Source organism: Diaphorina citri, unplaced genomic scaffold, assembly GCF_000475195.1.
Source record: "Diaphorina citri unplaced genomic scaffold, Diaci psyllid genome assembly version 1.1 scaffold2944, whole genome shotgun sequence".
NCBI classification, from domain to species: domain Eukaryota; kingdom Metazoa; phylum Arthropoda; class Insecta; order Hemiptera; family Psyllidae; genus Diaphorina; species Diaphorina citri.
Genome location: NW_007380356.1, coordinates 1 through 21,376, shown reverse-complemented (window position 1 = coordinate 21,376; position 21,376 = coordinate 1). Strand labels below are relative to the sequence as shown.

At 38.5% G+C, this 21,376-nt stretch overlaps 4 protein-coding genes across 4 annotated transcripts in view; 2 read left to right on the top strand and 2 right to left on the bottom strand.

Moving 5' to 3' along the window:
• LOC103519795 (peroxisomal targeting signal 1 receptor-like) overlaps positions 1–5,485 on the bottom strand; it is a 9,558-nt gene extending 4,073 nt beyond the window's left edge. The window contains exon 1 of the mRNA XM_026831143.1: positions 5,474–5,485. The gene's annotated coding sequence lies outside the window, so the exon portion shown is untranslated. The remainder of the gene's footprint in view (positions 1–5,473) is intronic.
• LOC108253748 lies at positions 271–3,110 on the top strand. Its single transcript, XM_017448315.2, has 3 exons — positions 271–537; positions 800–955; positions 1,271–3,110. The coding sequence occupies exons 1-3, from the start codon at positions 348–350 to the stop codon at positions 3,022–3,024; spliced, it is 2,100 nt and encodes a 699-aa protein (XP_017303804.1). The 5' UTR covers positions 271–347; the 3' UTR covers positions 3,025–3,110.
• Positions 4,663–7,937, top strand: LOC103519794. Its single transcript, XM_026831142.1, has 5 exons — positions 4,663–4,739; positions 5,532–5,832; positions 6,032–6,099; positions 6,943–7,546; positions 7,732–7,937. The coding sequence occupies exons 2-5, from the start codon at positions 5,560–5,562 to the stop codon at positions 7,753–7,755; spliced, it is 969 nt and encodes a 322-aa protein (XP_026686943.1). The 5' UTR covers positions 4,663–4,739; positions 5,532–5,559; the 3' UTR covers positions 7,756–7,937.
• Positions 7,938–8,778: 841 nt separating this feature from the next.
• Positions 8,779–21,212, bottom strand: LOC103519792 (the record flags this gene model as incomplete). The annotated part of the gene is made up of 15 exons (XM_026831141.1): positions 8,779–9,224; positions 9,926–10,084; positions 10,329–10,699; positions 10,920–11,136; positions 11,593–11,635; positions 12,056–12,260; positions 12,405–12,621; positions 13,238–13,284; positions 13,771–13,878; positions 14,006–14,178; positions 16,455–16,586; positions 18,256–18,451; positions 18,713–18,919; positions 19,422–19,559; positions 21,182–21,212. Coding segments are annotated over 15 exons (2,457 nt in total), but the record flags the coding sequence as incomplete, so codon positions are not given.
• Between the last annotated feature and the right edge of the window lie 164 nt (positions 21,213–21,376).

The window sequence follows — 21,376 nt, the reverse complement described above, 5'->3', positions numbered from 1 at the left end:
CTTAAGTCGTTAGTTTAATCGTCAGGCCAATGGTAATTTATGAGATTTGAAGGGAGTTTTTTTTTATTATTAATATTAATATTATTATTATTATTATTATTATTATTATTATTATTATTATTATTATTATTATTATTATTATTATTATTATTATTATTTTAGTTTTGCCTACCTAGTAGGTAGAAACTTGTGTGACATTCATACCCAATCTTTATAAATCTTGAAAAACTTGTTGAATTTTAATTTCTGAACATTCTCTTCTTTTTACAGATCATCTACCATCCAGAAAAGCATACCTAACTCTGTGTTGAATAGGTAGCTAAAAGAAGAAAAAAAAAACACACACAATGGCAAACAAAAAACTAAAAAAGACAACTAAGAAATTTATCAATTCAAATAAAAAAGGAAAAAGAACCTTAGTTCAAAATGAAGTTGTAAAGAAAAACAGTCCAAGTAAAAAAGTGCAGATCAATCTCTATCCCAGACTTTGTGAAAATTGTCATTTCACTTATAAGTCAAAATTCTCATACTCTAAACATAAAAAGTTAAATAGATGTGATGAAAACAGAAACAAGACCCAGAGTAAGGAAAATGGAAACAATGTCAGTAAAGCATTGATAAAAAAGTGTATGATGAAAAAGAGAAAAATGCCTTACCAGGCTGAGACAACTAATGAAAGCACAAAGAAGAAAATTATACACTCTGAATTATGGTCCTCTTAGGAGCCCTACACAAAGTGAAGTCTAAGGCCCTACACACATTTAGAGATTAATGGATTCAAAATTCTCATACTCTAAACATAAAAAGTTAAATAGATGTGATGAAAACAGAAACAAGACCCAGAGTAAGGAAAATGGAAACAATGTTAGTAAAGCATTGATAAAAAAGTGTATGATGAAAAAGAGAAAAATGCCTTACCAGGCTGAGGTAACTAATGAGAGCACAAAGAAGAAAATTATACACTCCCACACTGGTAATTAAACGCAGTATGATGTACTTTTCAACAAGGAATTCAATGATGCTGTTTTAAAAAAATCTGGTGTGAACATCACACAACTTTCCTTATCCTATTGAATGATGCTTATTTGACACACTGGTAATTAAACGCAGTATGATGTACTTTTCAACAAGGAATTCAATGATGCTATTTTAAAAAAATCTGGTGTGAACATCACACGGCTTTCCTTATCCTATTGAATGATGCTTATTTGAGTGTTCTTTTACCCTAACTTTTACAATATCTCTAACCATTGTGTCAACCGATTTCAACTTATACACTCCAAGCAAAAGAAAAGAAACAGTGAAACAGATAGTGAGAGTAAAGATGAAATCATAAGAAAATTAAGAAAACGTATTGCTGAATTGGAAAAAGAAAAATATTCTAATACTACATCAAATCTACATGGGCCAAATAGTAATATGCAACCATGTTATGTGAAAGAAGAATTTATTGAAGAAATTATCCCTCCTTGTGAATTAAATATGTACTGTGGGGGAGACAATGTAAAGGAGACCAACATAGAGGAAGACAATGAAGAAGACAGCAACATAGAAGAAGGTAATGTAGAGGAGAGTAACATAGAAGTTGATTCAAATATAACTTATCCTAGACTTTGTGACATTTGTTTCAAATCATGTAAAACACAAACTTCCTTCACAAAGCATTTAGGAAAACATAAAAAGAAGAGGATGAACAATTGTAATACAAATCGAAGAAAAAAATGTATCCACTGTGGTGGAATTTTTACAAATAATAATAAAGAATATCTCAGTCACATCAGACAATGTAATCGTACTAGAATATTGAAAAAACTGAAAACACTATCACGTGATCAGGATATGAATCATGATGATATTTCACATACTATGGCCGATCTGTTTGGACAACACAAGTCCAAAGAGAAGATATCAGATGAAAACATACTCCAATGTCATGATTGTTCAACCATGTATCTCACCAGACCTTCATTTATCAAACATTTGAAGAAAAATATCTGTGGGAACATGAGCAAGCGAATTTCTTGTACATATGATGATTGTACTATCAAGTTTACACGCTACGAACACTTCCTACACCACTTGCCCCACTACCACAATGACTATTCATACCTCTCTAAGAATAAATACTTTGCTAATTTCACTATGTTTGAGGACTGGAGGGCACAGGAACAAAACCATACGTTTTCCTACTTGGTCAAGAGCCGTGGTTCCAAAACATACAAAGGTACAGAGTACAACTATTATGAATGCCAGTTCAATGCTGTTTGTGAAGGAAAGCGAGGACCCAAGAGGAAAACGGAACGTAGAAAGAAAGCAGGAATAATCCCTCACCTGTTTTGTCCTGCCCGAATGACTGTGTCTACAGATATTGCAACAGGTGTTGTCTGGGTGAATTACATTGAGAAGCATAGTCATGAATTATCCTATGAGTATGTGAAGAAGTATCAGCGCTTCCCAAGGTCGATTGTCAATCATTTCACAGGAGAATTGAGGAAAGGAGTGAGTCCAATAGAAGTTCTACAGTTTTACCATGGAAAATTGAATCATTATGATAACAACAGTAAAAATGTTCGTAAAATGACAGACATGATTAGTTTGAATTTCATTAGATATTTGAAACGCAAGTTGTTGGAAGAAGAGAGGGATGTCAAGGAGGAATCTGAGGAAGTAGAAAATTATGAAGTACGGTTTGGTAGTGATGTTGATACTTATGAGTTGATTCGTATTAGTAGTGTCTCTACAGAAACATATTGTAATGACAACCAAGTAGGATATACATGTTATACAGTGGACCAAGGGCCTTGTGAAGAATCTTCTACAGGGGAGCAAGAGTCTAATAAAGAAATGTGCACAGAGGAACAAGGGTCTTGTTCAGAAGATAAGTACCTAACTGAGGTAAAAATGATGAATTGTATGGGCCCTAGTATAGCATTACCTTTGGAAGAGTTGAAAGTAAATGATGATAATGTAACTGTACAAGTTGTGATGTTCAATGAAAATGATTACACAATATTGGACAGCTGAATGGAGAAAAAAAACATTGCTCTATTAAAATTATGTCCTGAAATAAATTTATTCTCTTGCCTAGATTCAAAACTTTTCAATGTTAACTTCCTTGTTTGTACTTTATTTAGCTTTCGCAATTTCAGGGTACACAGTCCTGGCATTAAAAAAAAAAAAACTGTTGAGGGTGTATCTGTGGATAAGTTTACTGGCGCCCATCATAACATGCTGCAGACAGTTAAATTAAATTGTTGAAATACCTCAAAATATTTACAAAGTGCCCCAGAAAAACACTGACAACAGCTCAGGGTAGGTAATATCCTTTCCAACAAGGTACTCTGGATCATTTTCCAACAGCTTTGCTTCTGGGAAAATTTCAAAAAAATATTCAGACATTTTGTCAGTTTTGTAGCAAAGTCTTTTTTTTTGTGTGTGTGGTTTTTGGGTCTTTTCTTGGAAACGAAGCCGAAGTTGGGAAAATGATCCAGAGAACCTTGTTGGAAATGATATCTACGTACCCTAATCCGTTGTCCATGTTTTTCTGGGGCAGCCTGTATAGCCCACTGCTGATGTTAATGATGTCTGTGATACGGAAATGAATATTCAGCCATCATAAGGAAGGCGGAATTTTTCTTTTTCTTCTAAGACTTCTAGATACCGAGATAAATTGATTTAAATAATACCGGTAAATCGTAAAGTTTGACGTCACGGCATATGCTCCCGTAGGCGATGACGTCATAATTCATGACTCCCGCTTCGTTTGTTTGTGCGCAAGCGTTTCTGCGCATTTTGACGTTAAGTCTGACGTCACAACTCTTTGAACTTTTTAATTAGAACGGCAATTAAAAATTGAATTTTCGACCTTTTAAAATTACTTTTTCGGAGTTTTGACTTCAGATTTGGATTTTTCACAACTTTTTACGTAGGAATCGACCTTTTATTCATAATTTTTACCCAACTGCAACTGTTCCATTTTAGTATTTTTAGTTCAGCTTTTTTTGAGCTTTTGCACAAAGAGAACGTTCAAGGGTTCAAGAAACAAATTAGGTAATAATCTTGATCTTCAGTTAATCATATTCTCATAGATCAAACCTCCTTATTCAAATCAAGATCAAATAAAGGCTTACCCCCCAGCCCTCAACCAACTAACATACAGAACATTGTGAAGCTTTGAAAAAAGCATTGGTAAATGGAAATGGGATCAATGAAATAACAGGTAGGTACATAATTTATAAATGAGTGTTTGGAACCTATACCTACTCCTGGATCTAGAGTCCCATGTGAAAATACATTTTGTGCAAGCACAGATGAACAATTGGGTAAACCACCAACTGAGGTATTTTAAACAGTGAGCAGACCAGTGAACTCCTTAGGCATTTGAAGAGGGTTTACATGGCTTTAAAATAACAAGCCCAAGTCCTCACAATGGTTGATTGCACATACAAGTATGTAAGTAGTTCAGGATCAGCCATATAAACCTGATAGGAGACCATCACACCCCAGTTTCATCTAAACCAATAAATCAAAATAACATATTAATTCACACATACACACACACACTCTCCGATGGCATATTAGGGATATATAAATCCCATGCCAACCAGACTGCCTCCCTTCAAAGAACTCTATATTGTGTCAACTCCTCCTAGTTGTTCAGCCCCCATCTGCTGCATCCATGAAGATCTTCTCATCGTCTCATCAGATATTGTAGTTTGGACTGAGGAGTATTCATTGAGGTAAGTAATTCCATCACAAGCACAAAAAAGGGTCAAATGCGTAAAACTTTTTGCAAGAAGTCCTACTTGGAATGGGCTGCAATTTCATCAATACCCTCATAGGTACCTGGTACCTACTTAAATCAACTTTGAACATAGAATACCTGTCTTGTATATGATTGGTTTGACTGTTGTACGGTTGTACCCATATAAAACCAGCCACTCATGCCATCTGACTTTGTGCTTGTGCTGTCTGTTCTTAACGTTAATACTCATTGGTTAACCTATAAAGATGTGTTTATCAAATGTTTTATAATCTTTAAGATAGTCAGAATTTAGTGTAGGAAAAGCCTCAGACCTAGGTCTGCCAAATGGTCATGTGAGTTGCAGGCACAAGATAGGAGACAGATATGTGCAACATAGCATCATAGGTCATATATTAGACCTTGTCAAATATGCCATTACTTGAGTAACTATAGACTCTATAGAGTAGGTATAGGTATTAAAGGTAAACCTTTATTCATTAGGCATTAGGCCGGACGGGGGGAAAAACGAAATATCCCTTCATTTTCCCGTGGGAAATAGAAAAATTCCCCGCTCCATTCACAAGTGAGTTGGGTTTTGAAAATGACAGACACCGAAGCGAATACAATAGTCCGTCCCTTATACCTTTTTATTACTATTGTAATAATAAAGGGAGGACGGACTAAAAAAGAAAATAATTTCATAATATTTTCTCTTACCTACCCACCTACCTGTTGTATTCTTTACAATACCCAACAACCCAACATGTACTTCATTATGGCATTTCAGACTCAAATTGTAGGATAACAGACCAACTATGAGATGTGAGCCAAAGTTATCTGGAGCAAGGCTGACACAGACCATGTGGTTGAAGACATTGACATCTATCTTCCTTCTGACACTGACCAATGCAGTTGAACACTATAAACTTGTGGAGCTGGTGTTCCCGTACCATTTGCTTGTCAATCTTCTAATCAACAACTTTGTTTGTGTATGCTGCTCCCACCGAGAGATTCATTTCTTCTGGGATTTCATTTGGAAATTGGCTACCGCCCTCTCACAGCTGAATGTGTACTGTTTTCAAGTTAAAGTAAGTTTGAACATGGTCAAGGTAAGCTGCTGCCTATTTTGGGGTACACTGAGTCCTATTAAAAAAAAGTAATAACCATGATGTGTGATGGAATCTTAGCTCTTAAAACTGTCTTAACTTTAACTTGTAAATGTAGGTGTCAGAAAAGCAAGGTAAAATTTGGAGTAGCCACAATTAATTCTGATTTTTTCTTTTGCAGCTGGCTTTGGATACATTCATGATTTTCAAACAGATAGTTGACCATTTTCAAACACAGCCCATGAAAAGGTATGCCTGATAATAGTTTCGTTGTTTTTTCTCTTCTCTTATAATCTTAACCTGCAACCAGAATTGCCAAATTTTAGTCTTAGAGTTGCTTAATCTCTTTCATTAGTTCATGAGAATTCAGTAGGTGCTTATTATAATGTTTTCCTAGTAAAACATCTCCTAAGAGTAGGTACATAGGTATAACAGATCCTGAGTAAGACTAACTTATTAGGAAATGTTTCTCATCTCAGTTTATTTTATTTACACAAATATTTCATATCTTATTCAAAATTCATGAGAATTCAGTAGGTGCTTATTATAATGTTTTCCTAGTAAAACATCTCCTAAGAGTAGGTACATAGGTATAACCCGTATAACAGATCCTGAGTAAGACTAACTTATTAGGAAATATTTCTCATCTCAGTTTATTTTATTTACACAAATATTTTACATCTTATTCAAAGGTAATTTAAATTAGTAGTACCTACATAGTTAAAATATTGTTTTGTCTATTCCTCAGATTACACAAGGTCAACCATCATGACTCAGTGACCACCTATCTGGAACCTCGACCATCCATTCACAAGTCCGCCCATCCCAACCATATTGATGCCAAGGTCACGGAAACCTTCTTAGCACACAAAATCTTCTCCCTCAATCTGGGCAAATCGAGCAAAAAGATGCAGAGAAACTTTAAAACGAGTGAGAGTGATACGTTTGGCGGGTTTGATTTCTCCAAGGTGAAACTGAATTCGTCGGGGAGCAGAGGTGAGTCACGTGAGACAAGTTACCAGGGGGTGAAGGACTCACAGGTGGGTTCTTGGGGTCAGTCCCCGCCCAGCAACTCTCCTCGATACCGCACGGATTACACAAGGTCAACCATCATGACTCAGTGACCACCTATCTGGAACCTCGACCATCCATTCACAAGTCTGCCCATCCCAACCACATCGATGCCAAGATCACGGAAACCTTCTTAGCACACAAAATCTTCTCCCTCAATCTAGGCAAATCGAGCAAAAAGATGCAGAGAAACTTTAAAACGAGTGAGAGTGATACATTTGGTGGGTTTGATTTCTCCAAGGTGAAACTGAATTCGTCGGGGAGCAGAGGTGAGTCGCATGAGACAAGTTACCAGGGGGTGAAAGACTCACAGGCGGGTTCTTGGGGTCAGTCCCCACCCAGCAACTCTCCTCGATACCGCACAAGCTCAGGTGGGTCTCCTGCCCAGACATCATCTAGTCTACTCAAGCCAGCACGGTTGAGTTTCTCCCCACCAGAGAGTGTGCAGTCCCCGTCTACATCTGAGACATCATTATCCCAGACACTGTTCTACTCGAGTACCCCGCGTGTTGTCTATGTACAGATACCTAGCGCGGTAGCAGAGCAGGGATATTTGAAGCTCGTATGTTATTTGTTCACTCTAGTCATTGTGTATATTATCTACAACGAGTACAGAATTTCCAAGATGTACGGGACGGGACATACTTGAAGCATTCTCAGGACATGATAGAATCATTCTCGGAGAGCGGGATACTTGTATACCAAGCAAGACATATGACTCATTCCGGTCCAAGATGAAGCAGTGACAGATTTTCCAAAGGTACCCTAGTCATTGTGTATATTATCTACAACGAGTACAGAATTTCCAAGATGTACGGGACGGGACATACTTGAAGCATTCTCAGGACATGATGGAATCATTCTTGGAGAGCGGGATACTTGTATACCAAGCAAGACATATGACTCATTCCGGTTCAAGATGAAGCAGTGACAGATTTTCCAAAGGTATTTATGGTGTTGTACTTAAAAAGCAAACTTTCCAAGTGGCTTGGTTCTTCTTTGAGAGCTCTACCACCATTGTACTTAAAAAGCAAACTTTCCAAGTGGCTAGGTTCTCCTTTGAGAGCTCTATAACCCAACCACTTTTTCCAATGTGGAAAATTGTTACATTGACTTTCTTTTATAGACAGGTAAGTATTTTACCACAAATTTTCTGACAAACTGATTGTATTTTTGTGTTGACTTGTGCCTTGAAATGTACCTACAACACCATTCCATTCTGGAATATTAAATATAAGAAGTAGAAACTTATATTGAACCCATCTGATTTCTTATGGACTTACACCTAGGTTCCTCTCTAAATTTGGTTCTTCAGAAGTACCATACCTAGCTATAGGGGTTTGTATGAGGTAACAAAAAGCAGAGTTTCATTTTCACGGTGTTGAGATTTTAAACCTGAATTAGTATTAGCCTCATGAGGAAGGGCATAAAGTCCAACATTACATTTCTAAGATTTAATTTTGCCATATTTTATTTAGCTCGAGTGTAATTTTCTCTTGTATTAGCTGCTTGTCTTTTAAAATAGACATGTAGATATCTTATTTTTGTTACATACTAGGTATCATATTTTGCACTGTTTGTTTTGTGATTGAAACTTGTATTTATAAAACTACGTCAACGGTAGAAAATATTATTGATTACTGCCAATTTTTCTAATGTAACCTGTGGAAGAAATTAAAAAAAAAAAAAAAAAAAAAAAAAAACTTGAAGAAACAAGATTAGTACGTTGCTTGCTTGTAATATTCTGTGATACCAAAGTTGTGACATGCCTTTATTATAGCACAAATAAAAGTACGTTTTTAGTGCAGCTTAGAAGGAATGTTTTAACTAGACTTTATTAAGACTATTTTTAAGGTAGGTAGTTGTTACCCCTATTTTTTTTTTTTTTAAACAAAATTTTGATTTGCAATACACCTTTGTAGGTATTTTCAAGTTTTTCTTGTCCGAATAAAATTAAACTTATTTAAGTAAACTTGTAACTCTTGTAAGACACTTTTTGGTCAAAAAGTTTCTATATTATTTTTCCATTCAAAAATTACTATTTCATAGAAAATCAAGAAATCAGCCACCGACTGCTTCATTTCGTAACTTTAAGGACTAAATCCGTACATCTCAGCGATTCGTTGAAAGAAATCGGCCAGGGATTGTTTGAGTACGTGATGTGTGGCGTGTGCAGTTAGTTTGCGAACCCCTGGGAATACCACAGGCAGGAATAATTTCCACTGGGCGTTATCCAGATGGGATAGTACTTGGAATACGCTCACCAACATCTCCGCCCACACTGCTAGGTGAGACTCGCTGTCCTGGAATGGGATAGTAAAATGAGTTCAATCAGCCTCGAGGTTGAAATTCCAGTGAACAAATGAAAAGTCTTGAAATACCCTCGCTGTCCTGGAATGGGATAGTAAAATGAGTTCAATCAGCCTCGAGGTTGAAATTCCAGTGAACAAATGAAAAGTCTTGAAATACCTAAAGCATGATATACAACTACACACTAAGCAGTTTTCCTGATACACACACAAGAGAAATTTAACACAGTCATATGTTTTTAAATAATTAATAGCAAGGCCACAATCAGAGTTTTAACCAAATTTAACGGGCTTCAAGTTTCACTCTTTGATCAAACCATCTGTGATTGGTTGAAAAGTTTATAATCAACCAATCAGATTGCTCGAAGAGTTTGAACTCTGGTCTTGGCCATTAATAAAATGTTTACCTTAACAATACTGTTTCTCCTTTGCTCCTCTATCTCTTCAGGTAAATTAATACTGGTAGGTTCTGTATGGGGAGGATTATGCAGAGATGTTGAAACAAATAGACTTTTCTTTCTCTTGTATTCTTCTAGCAACTCTTCTGTAACGTCACTACGCTCTCTCTGAAACGAAGAAATGAGTAGTTATTAAATGAAACTGTAAAACTCAGAAAAAACATCTCTACGGATATCAAGATCAGAGAAATTTGTTCAAAATAAGTGAAAAAATAAATAAATGAATAAAATGATTACCTTAACAATACTGTTTCTCCTTTGCTCCTCTATCTCTTCAGGTAAATTAATACTGGTAGGTTCTGTATGGGGATGATTGTGCAGAGATGTTGAAACAAATAGACTTTTCTTTCTCTTGTATTCTTCTAGCAACTCTTCTGTAACGTCACTACGCTCTCTCTGAAATGAAGAAATGAGTAGTTATTAAATGAAACTGTAGAACTCAGAAAAAATATCTCTACGGATATCAAGATCAGAGAAATTTGTTCGAAATAAGTGAAAAAATAACTAAAATAATAATAAAAGTAAAAGAAAATTGTTGAACCCACGCCCTCCTGTTTACCAGGCTAGCGTCTTGATCACTATGCCACCGAGGGAGGGTTTTGTAAACGAAATTTAATTCCTGTTAACCTGGTTGACTCACCTCATCATCAATTTCAGCAAAATCAGACAACTTGAATGGTTTCGGATGTGAAGGGTCAGCTGTTGAGTCCCTGGTACGAACTGGCTCAGATGGCAAAGTATTTGGCTCAGATGGTAAAGGCTTTGGAATTTCAGCAAAATCAGACAACTTGAATGGTTTCGGATGTGAAGGGTCAGCTGTTGACTCCCTGGTACGAACTGGCTCAGATGGCAAAGTATTTGGCTCAGATGGTAAAGGCTTTGACTCAAACTTCATAGATTTGGAACCAGTTGACTTTATTTCTTCCTCGTTTTGTCCCACATCATTGGCTCCTTGCTCTTCATTTGGTTCAGCATCACCACTGGATCTGTCGTTTTGGCCGTCAACAGGTTCTGGCTTTGAATGAGAGAGAGTTTCTTGGTTTATCTCCTCCGAGATTTGGTTTCCTTCCTTTATTTGATTTCCCTCTGAATTTTTCTTTCCATTGTTAAGGTTTCTCTCCGCAGAATTTTAACTTATTACATTTGCCTTTATCAAACCTCTTAAAAACTGTAAAGTAACAGAATTGGGATGTGAGCCCACGTTCCCAATTTAGGGTATCATATTCCTCACCTATTTTCCTGACATGTTTGAGTAGACACAGGACACAGTCCAGAGCAGCATGGGCAAACACTTGTACATTCTCCGTGTCTAGGAATGTGTGGAACATGTCCAACATGGATACCAGATGGATTGGGGGCACCACGCGAAGAGCGGAAAATAGGGGACGCCAGCCTGACCGGATCTCGGCACGGTTACCCTCGACAAACTCGCACAGGCAGTTGACAATCTGAAACAATGAATTAGAGATCTTATCAGATGAGTAGGCCTGGTTAGCTTGAAAAGTACTGCACCTAGCTTGTAAGTCCTAGTTCGCGCGTTCGATTCCCAGACGAGGCGAATTTTATCAGATAAGGTTCATTTTCGGAACGACAGACTTTCTCCTACCCTTTCTCTCTTCGATTTCGGGAAGTTAAGACCTTGGAAGTTACAATACAGTTCCCTTTATTAAACCTAGGACGGATAACCCCGCTCTCTAGGGCTTATGGTGAGAATCTCGATGTAGGTGTCACAGAGATTGGTGAAGATATGCTTCAGTTGCTGCAGATAATGGGCCACGTCTCCGCTCAATATTTGTAAGACAAAAAAATTGGACCCTAATAAGAAGAAAAGTAGGAAAAAATCGTCACGATTGATGAATAAAAACCCTAAAAATTTGATATGAGATCTTGCTAGTTATTTGGACCTTGGATGTTTCAATTCCCAGCGGGGTTGAAGATTTTTCGCCTCTGTGTTAGGAATTTAGCACACACTTATGAAGATGTTACCGCTAGACTAGATTAGTTACATTGAATACTAGCGACCAGTGACGGCTTTTACAAATCGTGGAGATCTCTTTCCTTCACCACAAATAGGTATATATCTAACAGAATCTGTCTACGTGTTTACCTTATAGTGAATGCTCGGCACTTATGAAGATGTTACCGCTAGACTAGATTAGTTACATTGAATACTAGCGACCAGTGACGGCTTTTACAAATCGTGGAGATCTCTTTTCTTCACCACAAATAGGTATATATCTAACAGAACCTGTCTACGTGTTTACCTTATAGTGAATGGCCGGTTTAATGATTTTACATAAGATTCACACTGAAAGCCCCCTAAGTTGTTTTATCTGGGAAAGACCCTAGTGAAATGAGTATACTTACTTTTGTACAGACCGGAACGTAGGACATGCTGGCATGTCATACATGGAGGTTAACATGACATGGCAATCTACAATATACTTGAGTGAGGCCACACACAGATCCAGCTTGCTATTCCTCTTCTGTCCTTCTTCCTCTCCATCTTCTCCTTCCTCACATTTCTTCTCCTCTTTGCTCTCTCCTTCTATTTCATCATCTTCTGATTCACCTGGGAGGAAATTCAAGGTAAATGAGTAATAAGTAGGAATTCTAACTTATTACATTTGCCTTTATCAAACCTCTTAAAAATTGTAAAGTAACAGAAGTGGGGATGTGAGCCCACGTTCCCAATTTAGGGTATCATATTCCTCACCTATTTTCCTGACATGTTTGAGTAGACACAGGACACAGTCCAGAGCAGCATGGGCAAACACTTGCACATTCTCCGTGTCTAGGAATGTGTGGAACATGTCCAACATGGATACCAGATGGATTGGGGGCACCACGCGAAGAGCGGAAAATAGGGGACGCCAGCCTGACCGGATCTCGGCACGGTTACCCTCGACAAACTCGCACAGGCAGTTGACAATCTGAAACAATGAATTAGAGATCTCATCAGATGAGTAGGCCTGGTTAGCTTGAAAAGTAGTGCACCTAGCTTGTAAGTCCTAGTTCCCGCGTTCGATTCCCAGACGAGGCGAATTTTATCAGATAAGGTTCATTTTCGGAACGGCAGGCTTTCTCCTACCCTTTCTCTCTTCGATTTCGGGAAGTTACAATACAGTTCCCTTTATTAAACCTCCCAATAAATAAAAAAAAGTTCTTTAGTGACGGGGATTTTACAATACCAACTGCGCGCAACGTTACTGCGGCACTGACTGGATTATTGATTGATACACCCCTATTTTTCCTTAAAAAGGACGGGTAACCCCGCTCTTTAGGGCTTATGAGACAGACGACACCGAAGCGAATACAATAGTCCGTCCCTTGTACCTTTTTATTACTATTGTAATAATAAAGGAAGGACGGACTAAAAAAGTGGCGGGTTCGCATCCCGAAAGAGACGAACTTTATCCCAAACAGATAGGTAAGGTGCGTTCTTGAACGGCTGAATTTCTTCTATCCTGTCGTCCTTCCCCCTTCGGTTTCAGAACGAATAGACCTTTTTATTCAAAGTTATTTACAGAGGGAAACTATAGAAAAGACCTTCGTTATTAACTTATTACATTTGCCTTTATCAAACCTCTTAAAAACTGTAAAGTAACAGAATTTTGGTAGTTGCAAAGACATTGAATAGGGGTGACTGCGGAATAGAATATGTTTAAAGAAGAGAAAATAATAAAAGAGGTTTGCTAGAGGAAACTGTAAAGACGGAGGTGTTATCGTCTAGAGGGAACTGTAAAGACGGAGGTGTTATCGTCTAGAGGGAACTGTAAAGACGGAGGTGTTATCGTCTAGCTAGAGGGAACTGTAAAGACGGGAGGTGTTATCGTCTAGAGGGAACTGTAAAGACGGGAGGTGTTATCGTCTAGAGGGAACTGTAAAGACGGAGGTGTTATCGTCTAGAAATGGAAGAGAAAATTAGGACAGGATAGGAGAAACCAGTCATTGTAAGAACCTTATCTGTTCATGATAAAGTTCGCCCGAGCGGGAATCGAACTCGCGACCTAGCGCTTACAAAGCAGGCGATAGCTCGCCTTCCAAGTTAACTAGCCTGACTAAAGAGATCTTCAACATACCTGCTTCAATTTCAGGGCTCGTTTCCTGGCGAAATGCTGCTCGCTCCAACTTTTGACATTCGGAGAGGAGTTGACTTCCTTCACAAATAATACCGAGTCCATCTAAATCTAGAAACGGGGAAGAAGAAGACAATTGACCTTACCAAAGTGGATTTATTAGATACCAGTAGGTACACGAGATACTGAAATTGCACAGCAGGTATGTACCACGTAGTCTGAAGGTCAGTCTTGTGACCTTGGCCGCTAGTCTGAAGGTCAGTCTTGTGACCTTGAACACTAGTCTGAAGGTCCAGGTCGGGATAGTTGTGCTCGTATTGGCTGAGTAGTTCACATTCAGGATGGAATTTTACAATACTAGAGGTGAGGAGAGAAGAGTCCACTTGTTTCGGAGTGGCGGGAAGATGCAGCCTGAAAGACAAAATTGGACCCTAATAAGAAGAAAAGTAGGAAAAAATCGTCACGATTGATGAATAAAAACCCTAAAAAATTGATATGAGGTCTTGCTAGGACCTCGGATGTTTCAATTCCCAGCGGGGGTCAAGACAAAAAAATTGGACCCTAATAAGAAGAAAAGTAGGAAAAAATCGTCACGATTGATGAATAAAAACCCTAAAAATTTGATATGAGGTCTTACTAGTTATTTGGACCTCGGATGTTTCAATTCCCAGCGGGGTTGAAGATTTTTCGCCTCTGTGTTAGGAATTTAGCACACACTCGCGAAGATGTTACCGCTAGACTAGATTAGTTATCTTGAATACTAGCGACCAGTGACGGCTTTTACAAATCGTGGAGATCTCTTTCCTTCACCACAAATAGGTATACATCTAACAGAGCTCTCTCTCTCTCTCTCTCTCTCTCTCTCTCTCTCTCTCTCTGTCTGTAGTGAGCTTTAAAAAGGTAAATCAAAGTTATGTATGTACGTTTGCCCCAACTCTCTGTGGAACAATGGAACATTAATTTCTTGACAATTCATGAAGTTCGGTATTTGGTTCCTAAGGTACTTACTCTGTCTCTCGATATTTGGTACTTGGGTACCACCTCTGTCCCACCCTTTTGGGATGGGGAGATAGGTACCTTTTTAGGTACTTGGGATGGTACGTATACTTGTACCTACGTATGTACGATTCGAAAAAACTTGAAGCCATTTTAATTTTTCTTTAAAAAAAGTAGTACCTATACTTATGTATGTTATTTACCTATAAAAAGTAAAATGATAATTTACCTATAATAATTTAAAAATTATAACTACCTAGTTTGTTTAAAAAAAATAATAATTACTTTTATAACTTCAAATAATAATAAAAAACTTCAAGTAATTACCTACTTCCTGGCTTAGAGCCCAAATTTCTGACAGCTTTACATTTCGGTCTTCAATCTTCTTCCAGTTAGGGGCCCTTCAGGCTATGATTAAAATTTTGCTCTCTTCCTTCCTATAAAGGGGTTCAAACATGTATAAAACTGGAAATTCTACTTCTAATCCCGGGATCCCGAAATTTAAATCCAATTTCGGGATTGGATTCCCTATTGTGGAACCACTACTATTGTGAGTCTGATTCAGTCTGAAGGATCAGACAGGTCTGAAGGGTCAGACAGTTCATGATGGTTTGCAAGAACCAAGAGATTATGAGATACCCACGCAATGCAGATCATAATGATCATCTAACTAAAATCCAATCCCGGGATTGGATTCCCTATTGTGGAACCACTACTATTGTGAGTCTGATTCAGTCTGAAGGATCAGACAGGTCTGAAGGATCAGACAGGTCTGAAGGGTCAGACAGTTCAGGATGGTTTTGCAAGAACCAAGAGATTATGAGATACCCACGCAATGCAGATCATAATGATCGGATTGGATTCCCTATTGTGGAACCACTACTATTGTGAGTCTGATTCAGTCTGAAGGATCAGACAGGTCTGAAGGGTCAGACAGTTCAGGATGGTTTTGCAAGAACCAAGAGATTATGAAATACCCACGCAATGCAGATCATAATGATCATCTAACTAACTAACTAACTAACTAATCTAACTATACTGTTTGTAACCAGAGATGGCGCAAAATACATATAATAAATAATAATAGGTACATATTTCTTTTATTAAATACATCTTTAATTAAACATATTTTGATGTCTTAAGGACCTAAGGCCCAAGGGGTCACAATTTGAGTTTACTTACTCGTAGGTATATATTCTCTAAAGGTAGAAGCACACGTGAGTTCACGTAACGTGCGATAGTAGTGTAGCTGTCCTGAACGAAATTACCTAGAATATTATATTGAAACTTTTGAACTACAACTTTCTGACTCCCCATGAGATCACGTGACTTGAGGGTAGTGTATTTCTACCTTAAGTTTGCCACAAAGCCACAATCAACTCAAAATATCTGTTAAATTCCTCTAGCTTTCGTTTGATATGGACACAAAAACTGTCTTCTTTGATCGGAAACAGTCTAATGTCTGAGTTAGATATTTAAGCAGATAACTATGTCTGTACGACACAGATGTTTGTTCTCGAGATATCTATCTACCTATCTATCTTTTGACATTGCATAATAATTCCTCATTATACCTTACGTAAAATTAATCATCCTGATACGTTTAGACACTTAAAACAATCAATTTAATCCACCAAAAGGATGTGGGCTTTAACTTAGCAGAAGCCGAGTTTTACCAATCCAAAACTTACCATTCCTCATCATTATCCTGGGATAATGCAGAACATACGCTGATAGTGGCGCTTACTGACGGATCTTTACTGAGTCTGGTCTTATGCTTCATAAACACCGTGTGTTCCATCTCACACACGTATACACAGCACCTGGAATTCGGAAGAATAGACTTGTAGAGAAATGAATTTATAAATGTGTTAAGCATACTTAAGCATGCTTGTCACAAATATATATCGTTCCCCAATTATTACCTACAGTAATAAAAGGACTCGGACCACCAACCTCCAGATCCAAAGTCCAACGCGTTACCCGTTTCACCACTGAGGTCGGTTATAGACTCTTATAATGGTTATAGCAAACCGCGAAGTAAAAAGGAAACATCCGAATTTGGTAAATCAGGACTACATTTTCCAACCTCTCGCTTTAGATACCCTTGACCCGTGAAGTTCATAGGGTTCTACGAGTTTTCAAGAGGTTTAAAGTCACATTATACCTAGCTGCTAATGTTTTTAGTGACGGGCCTCAATTCGGCAGCAAGCTATAAGCCTCCTAACTGGCCCCGGAAAAAGTCAGCAGCACGTGAATCCCCAGATGGTCCATCCGGATACTAACAACGCACAACACTATTCGCAATAGTGATCCATTGGGAACTGATGTATTTAACGTGTTATTACTGAGTCTGGTCTTATGCTTCATAAACACCGTGTGTTCCATCTCACACACGTATACACAGCACCTGGAATTCGGAAGAATAGACTTGTAGAGAAATGAATTTATAAATGTGTTAAGCATACTTAAGCATGCTTGTCACAAATATATATCGTTCCCCAATTATTATTACCTACAATAATAAAAGGACTCGGACCACCAACCTCCAGATCCAAAGTCCAACGCGTTACCTGTTTCACCACTGAGGTCGGTTATAGACTCCTATAATGATTATAGCAAACCGCGAAGTAAAAAGGAAACATCCGAATTTGGTAAATCAGGACTACATTTTCCAACCTCTCGCTTTAGATACCCTTGACCCGTGAAGTTCATAGGGTTCTACGAGTTTTCAAGAGGTTTAACGTCACATTATACCTAGCTGCTAATGTTTTTAGTGACGGGCCTCAATTCGGCAGCAAGCTATAAGCCTCCTAACTGGGCCCGGAAAAAGTCAGCTGCACGTGAATCCCCTGATGGTCAATCCGGATACTAACAACGCACAACACTATTCGCAATAGTGATCCATTGGGAACTAATGTATTAACGTGCTTATTATACCTAGCTGCTAATGTTTTTAGTGACGGGCCTCAATTCGGCAGCAAGCTATAAGCCTCCTAACTGGGCCCGGAAAAAGTCAGCAGCACGTGAATCCCCAGATGGTCCATTCGGATACTAACAACGCACAACACTATTCGTAATAGAATAGAATATACCTTGTTTATCCTGCCAGAATGAGACTGAAAAGTCCCTTTACTCCGTGATCCATTGGGAACTGATGTATTTAACGTGTTATTGCCGATGCCGCTAGCTTTTACATTAGTAGATTAATGAGGGCCAAATGGTTGGACACATGTGGCCTATAGCCGGCCAAATGCAGGGGTGATGAGGCCAGTACAAGTTGGTACAGCTCTCGTAGCCAAGAGCTGGATAGGTAGACCAGGACACCACTGCCTAGAACTTCCTCTACAAATTGCTCCTGTTGGTGGTAAGGGCAGCGTGCAAAGATGACAGAAAACAAGTTTTTCAGACAAGAGGAACAAGGTTAGAATAAAACTTCGGTATAAAAAAATATTAAATTAATATGAATGGGACTGATCCAAGCAAACTTACTTGATAACATGTACCCAGCAATCATATGAGTGACTCGCCAGGTCCAGGCCACGACTTAGTATCACTTCCATACTCAGTGCATGAGCTGCATGTAACTTGACACTTGGAGATAGGAGCTGGAGGTGGTAACGAGATTGTTGTGGACATGCGGCGGTAGCTAGGAGGTGAACTATACCTCCACACTTGTTCTGGAGACCTGGATGAGACATGGACAGGATAGAACAATTGAACATGATAGGAAAGTTGGTTTTCTGATAGAGGTTTAATGTCATAATTATCAGTGATGGGGGTTTTAACCCTTATTGGATGGCTCAATCAAATAAGTGAAGTCCTCATTGACGAAAGACATAGAACCTCGAGAGTACAAAAAAAGATATCTTTTCTTCACCCTGCCACCACCATTCGGCGAAAGCTAAAGCCGCTACAACAACAGCAACAACAGTATATTTCTACTTACCCAGAGTACAAGTTAGGGACGCGGTTTTCTGCAGAGCCTCCAGGCAAAGGAGTACGGCCTCTTTTCTCTGCACCTCTCTGGCGGCCAGGCTAGATCTTAGGAGGAGGGAAGAGGGGGGATGAGAGGGTGAGGCATGCAGGGGCGTGGCTAACACAGACAGAAGACTATCCCAGCAGCACGTCAGAATACGACGGGACAGTTTGATACCTGAGGAATAGAATATGACGAAAGAATAGAAATACAAAATAATTAAAGTCTATTCTGGAATCAAAAAGTTTAGTCAGGAAATTTCTGACCGGCTGCGATTTGAGCCCAGCACCTCCAGTTTAGAGAGTCAGTACTCTTAATGACTCGGCCACCACAGAGGTGGCCGAATACCAGTAGTGTAGGTAGTTGCAAAGACATTGAATAGGGGTGACTGCGGAATAGAATATGTTTAAAGAAGAGAAAATAATAAAAGAGGTTTGCTAGAGGGAACTGTAAAGACGGAGGTGTTATCGTCTAGAGGGAACTGTAAAGACGGAGGTGTTATCGTCTAAAAATCGAAGAGAAAAGTAGGACAGGATAGGAGAAACCAGTCATTGTAAGAACCTTATCTGTTCATTATAAAGTTCGCCCGAGCGGGAATCGAACACGCGACCTAGCGCTTACAAAGCAGGCGAGCTATCTTCCAAGTTAACTAGCCTGACTAAAGAGATCTTCAGCATACCTGCTTCAATTTCAGGACTCGTTTCCTGGCGAAATGCTGCTCGCTCCAACTTTTGACATTCGGAGAGGAGTTGACTTCCTTCACAAATAATACCGAGTCCATCTAAATCTAGAAACGGGGAAGAAGAAGACAATTGACCTTACCAAAGTGGATTTATTAGATACCAGTAGGTACACGAGATACTGAAATTGCACAGCAGGTATGTACCACGTTTTGACATTCGGAGAGGAGTTGACTTCCTTCACAAATAATACCGAGTCCATCTAAATCTAGAAACGGGGAAGAAGAAGACAATTGACTTCAGCAAAGTTTATTACATACGAGTAGGTACACGAGATACTGAAATTGCACAGTAGGTATGTAGGTGTAGGTACCACATAACAAAAGTTTTGAAAGGTAGGTACATCTAGTATTTGTAACTCGGTGGATTTTGACGAGAGTAAAATTACGAGTAAGGGCTCTCCACCCAAAAAAGTACTATGAGGAGAATATTTCTATTTAAATCGAGTGTCACGTCGGGTCGCTTCAAACTCTTGTTATACAAAATCACCTCAAAACCAAATGAAAATATCAAAACGAAGTGCTAAAACTTAAAAGACAAAGTGTGGAGTGTGCTAAAACATTATATGCAAATGAAACCAAAAATAAACACACACAAACAGCAACTCAACTTGTTATACAAAATCACCTCAAAACCAAATGAAAATATCAAAACGAAGTGCTAAAACTTAAAAGACAAAGTGTGGAGTGTGCTAAAAAAATTATATGCAAATGAAACCATAAATAAATTAAACCAAAAATAAACTGAAATAAACACACACAAAACAGCAACTCAAAAGAAGACAAATCCTCTGGTCTACAGTATCATATTAACTTCAAAGGTATTGACCAAATAATAATTTTATTTATTTGTATTATTATTTTGCAATTTAGTGTTGACCAATTATTTTTGTACGTTTTGCATACACCTGCTCTTGCGGAGAAGCATGAGTAAAATAATTAATGCATGAAAATTTTCAAATTTATAAAAATTATCCCAGTTTACCTTACAAATTTCATAGTTAGAACATTTGTGTACCGAAGACGTGAATGTCGATATTCACGTAAGTTTTCATAATAAAATAAAATTATAATTACATTACACCAGGCCATCCCCCCCCCGTGAGTTGAGTTTTTGCGGCCCACCAACTCTCTACCTTGGTCTCTTGCCGCACTAATGTCATCATGTGGTAAGTTTTCATAATAAAATAAAATTATATTATAATTACATTACACCAGGCCATCCCCTCCCCCGTGAGTTGAGTTTTTGCGGCCCGCCAACTCTCTACCTTGGTCTCTTGCGGCCCTCGGGTACCCTAAGGTTGGACAACCCTGGTTTAGAACACTCAGCATTTCAGGCCCGGAACTAGCTAGGGCTGATTGAAATGGAAATGGAAATTGGGGTTGGATGGAAGAGAATGCCCCAGGCATTAATCCCGCCCCTTAGTTGGAATATTTTGTAGATAGTTTATTTTATAATTTCGCTTGAAGCCGGCAGCATATGAGCTTTTCGTTAGTACCTACAAAAAGTCTTTAGTCTGAAAAAGTTTAGAAAAGACTGCCAGAGTAAATTAAAGGTACTGCTAGTTGTCCCCCATTTTTTGGACTTGAGTGTATCTAGGAGATAGGCACCTCCAGTACCTATTACCTACCTGTATTAATTATTCTGCGAGTATGGACCTATGTATTATGTAGGTACTACCGGATCTCGGCACGGTTACCCTCGACAAACTCGCACAGGCAGTTGACAATCTGAAACAATGAATTAGAGATCTTATCAGATGAGTAAACCTGGTTAGCTTGAAAAGCAGTGCACCTAGCTTGTAAGTCCTAGTTCGCGCGTTCGATTCCCAGACGAGGCGAATTTTATCAGATAAGGTTCATTTTCGGAACGGCAGGCTTTCTCCTACCCTTTC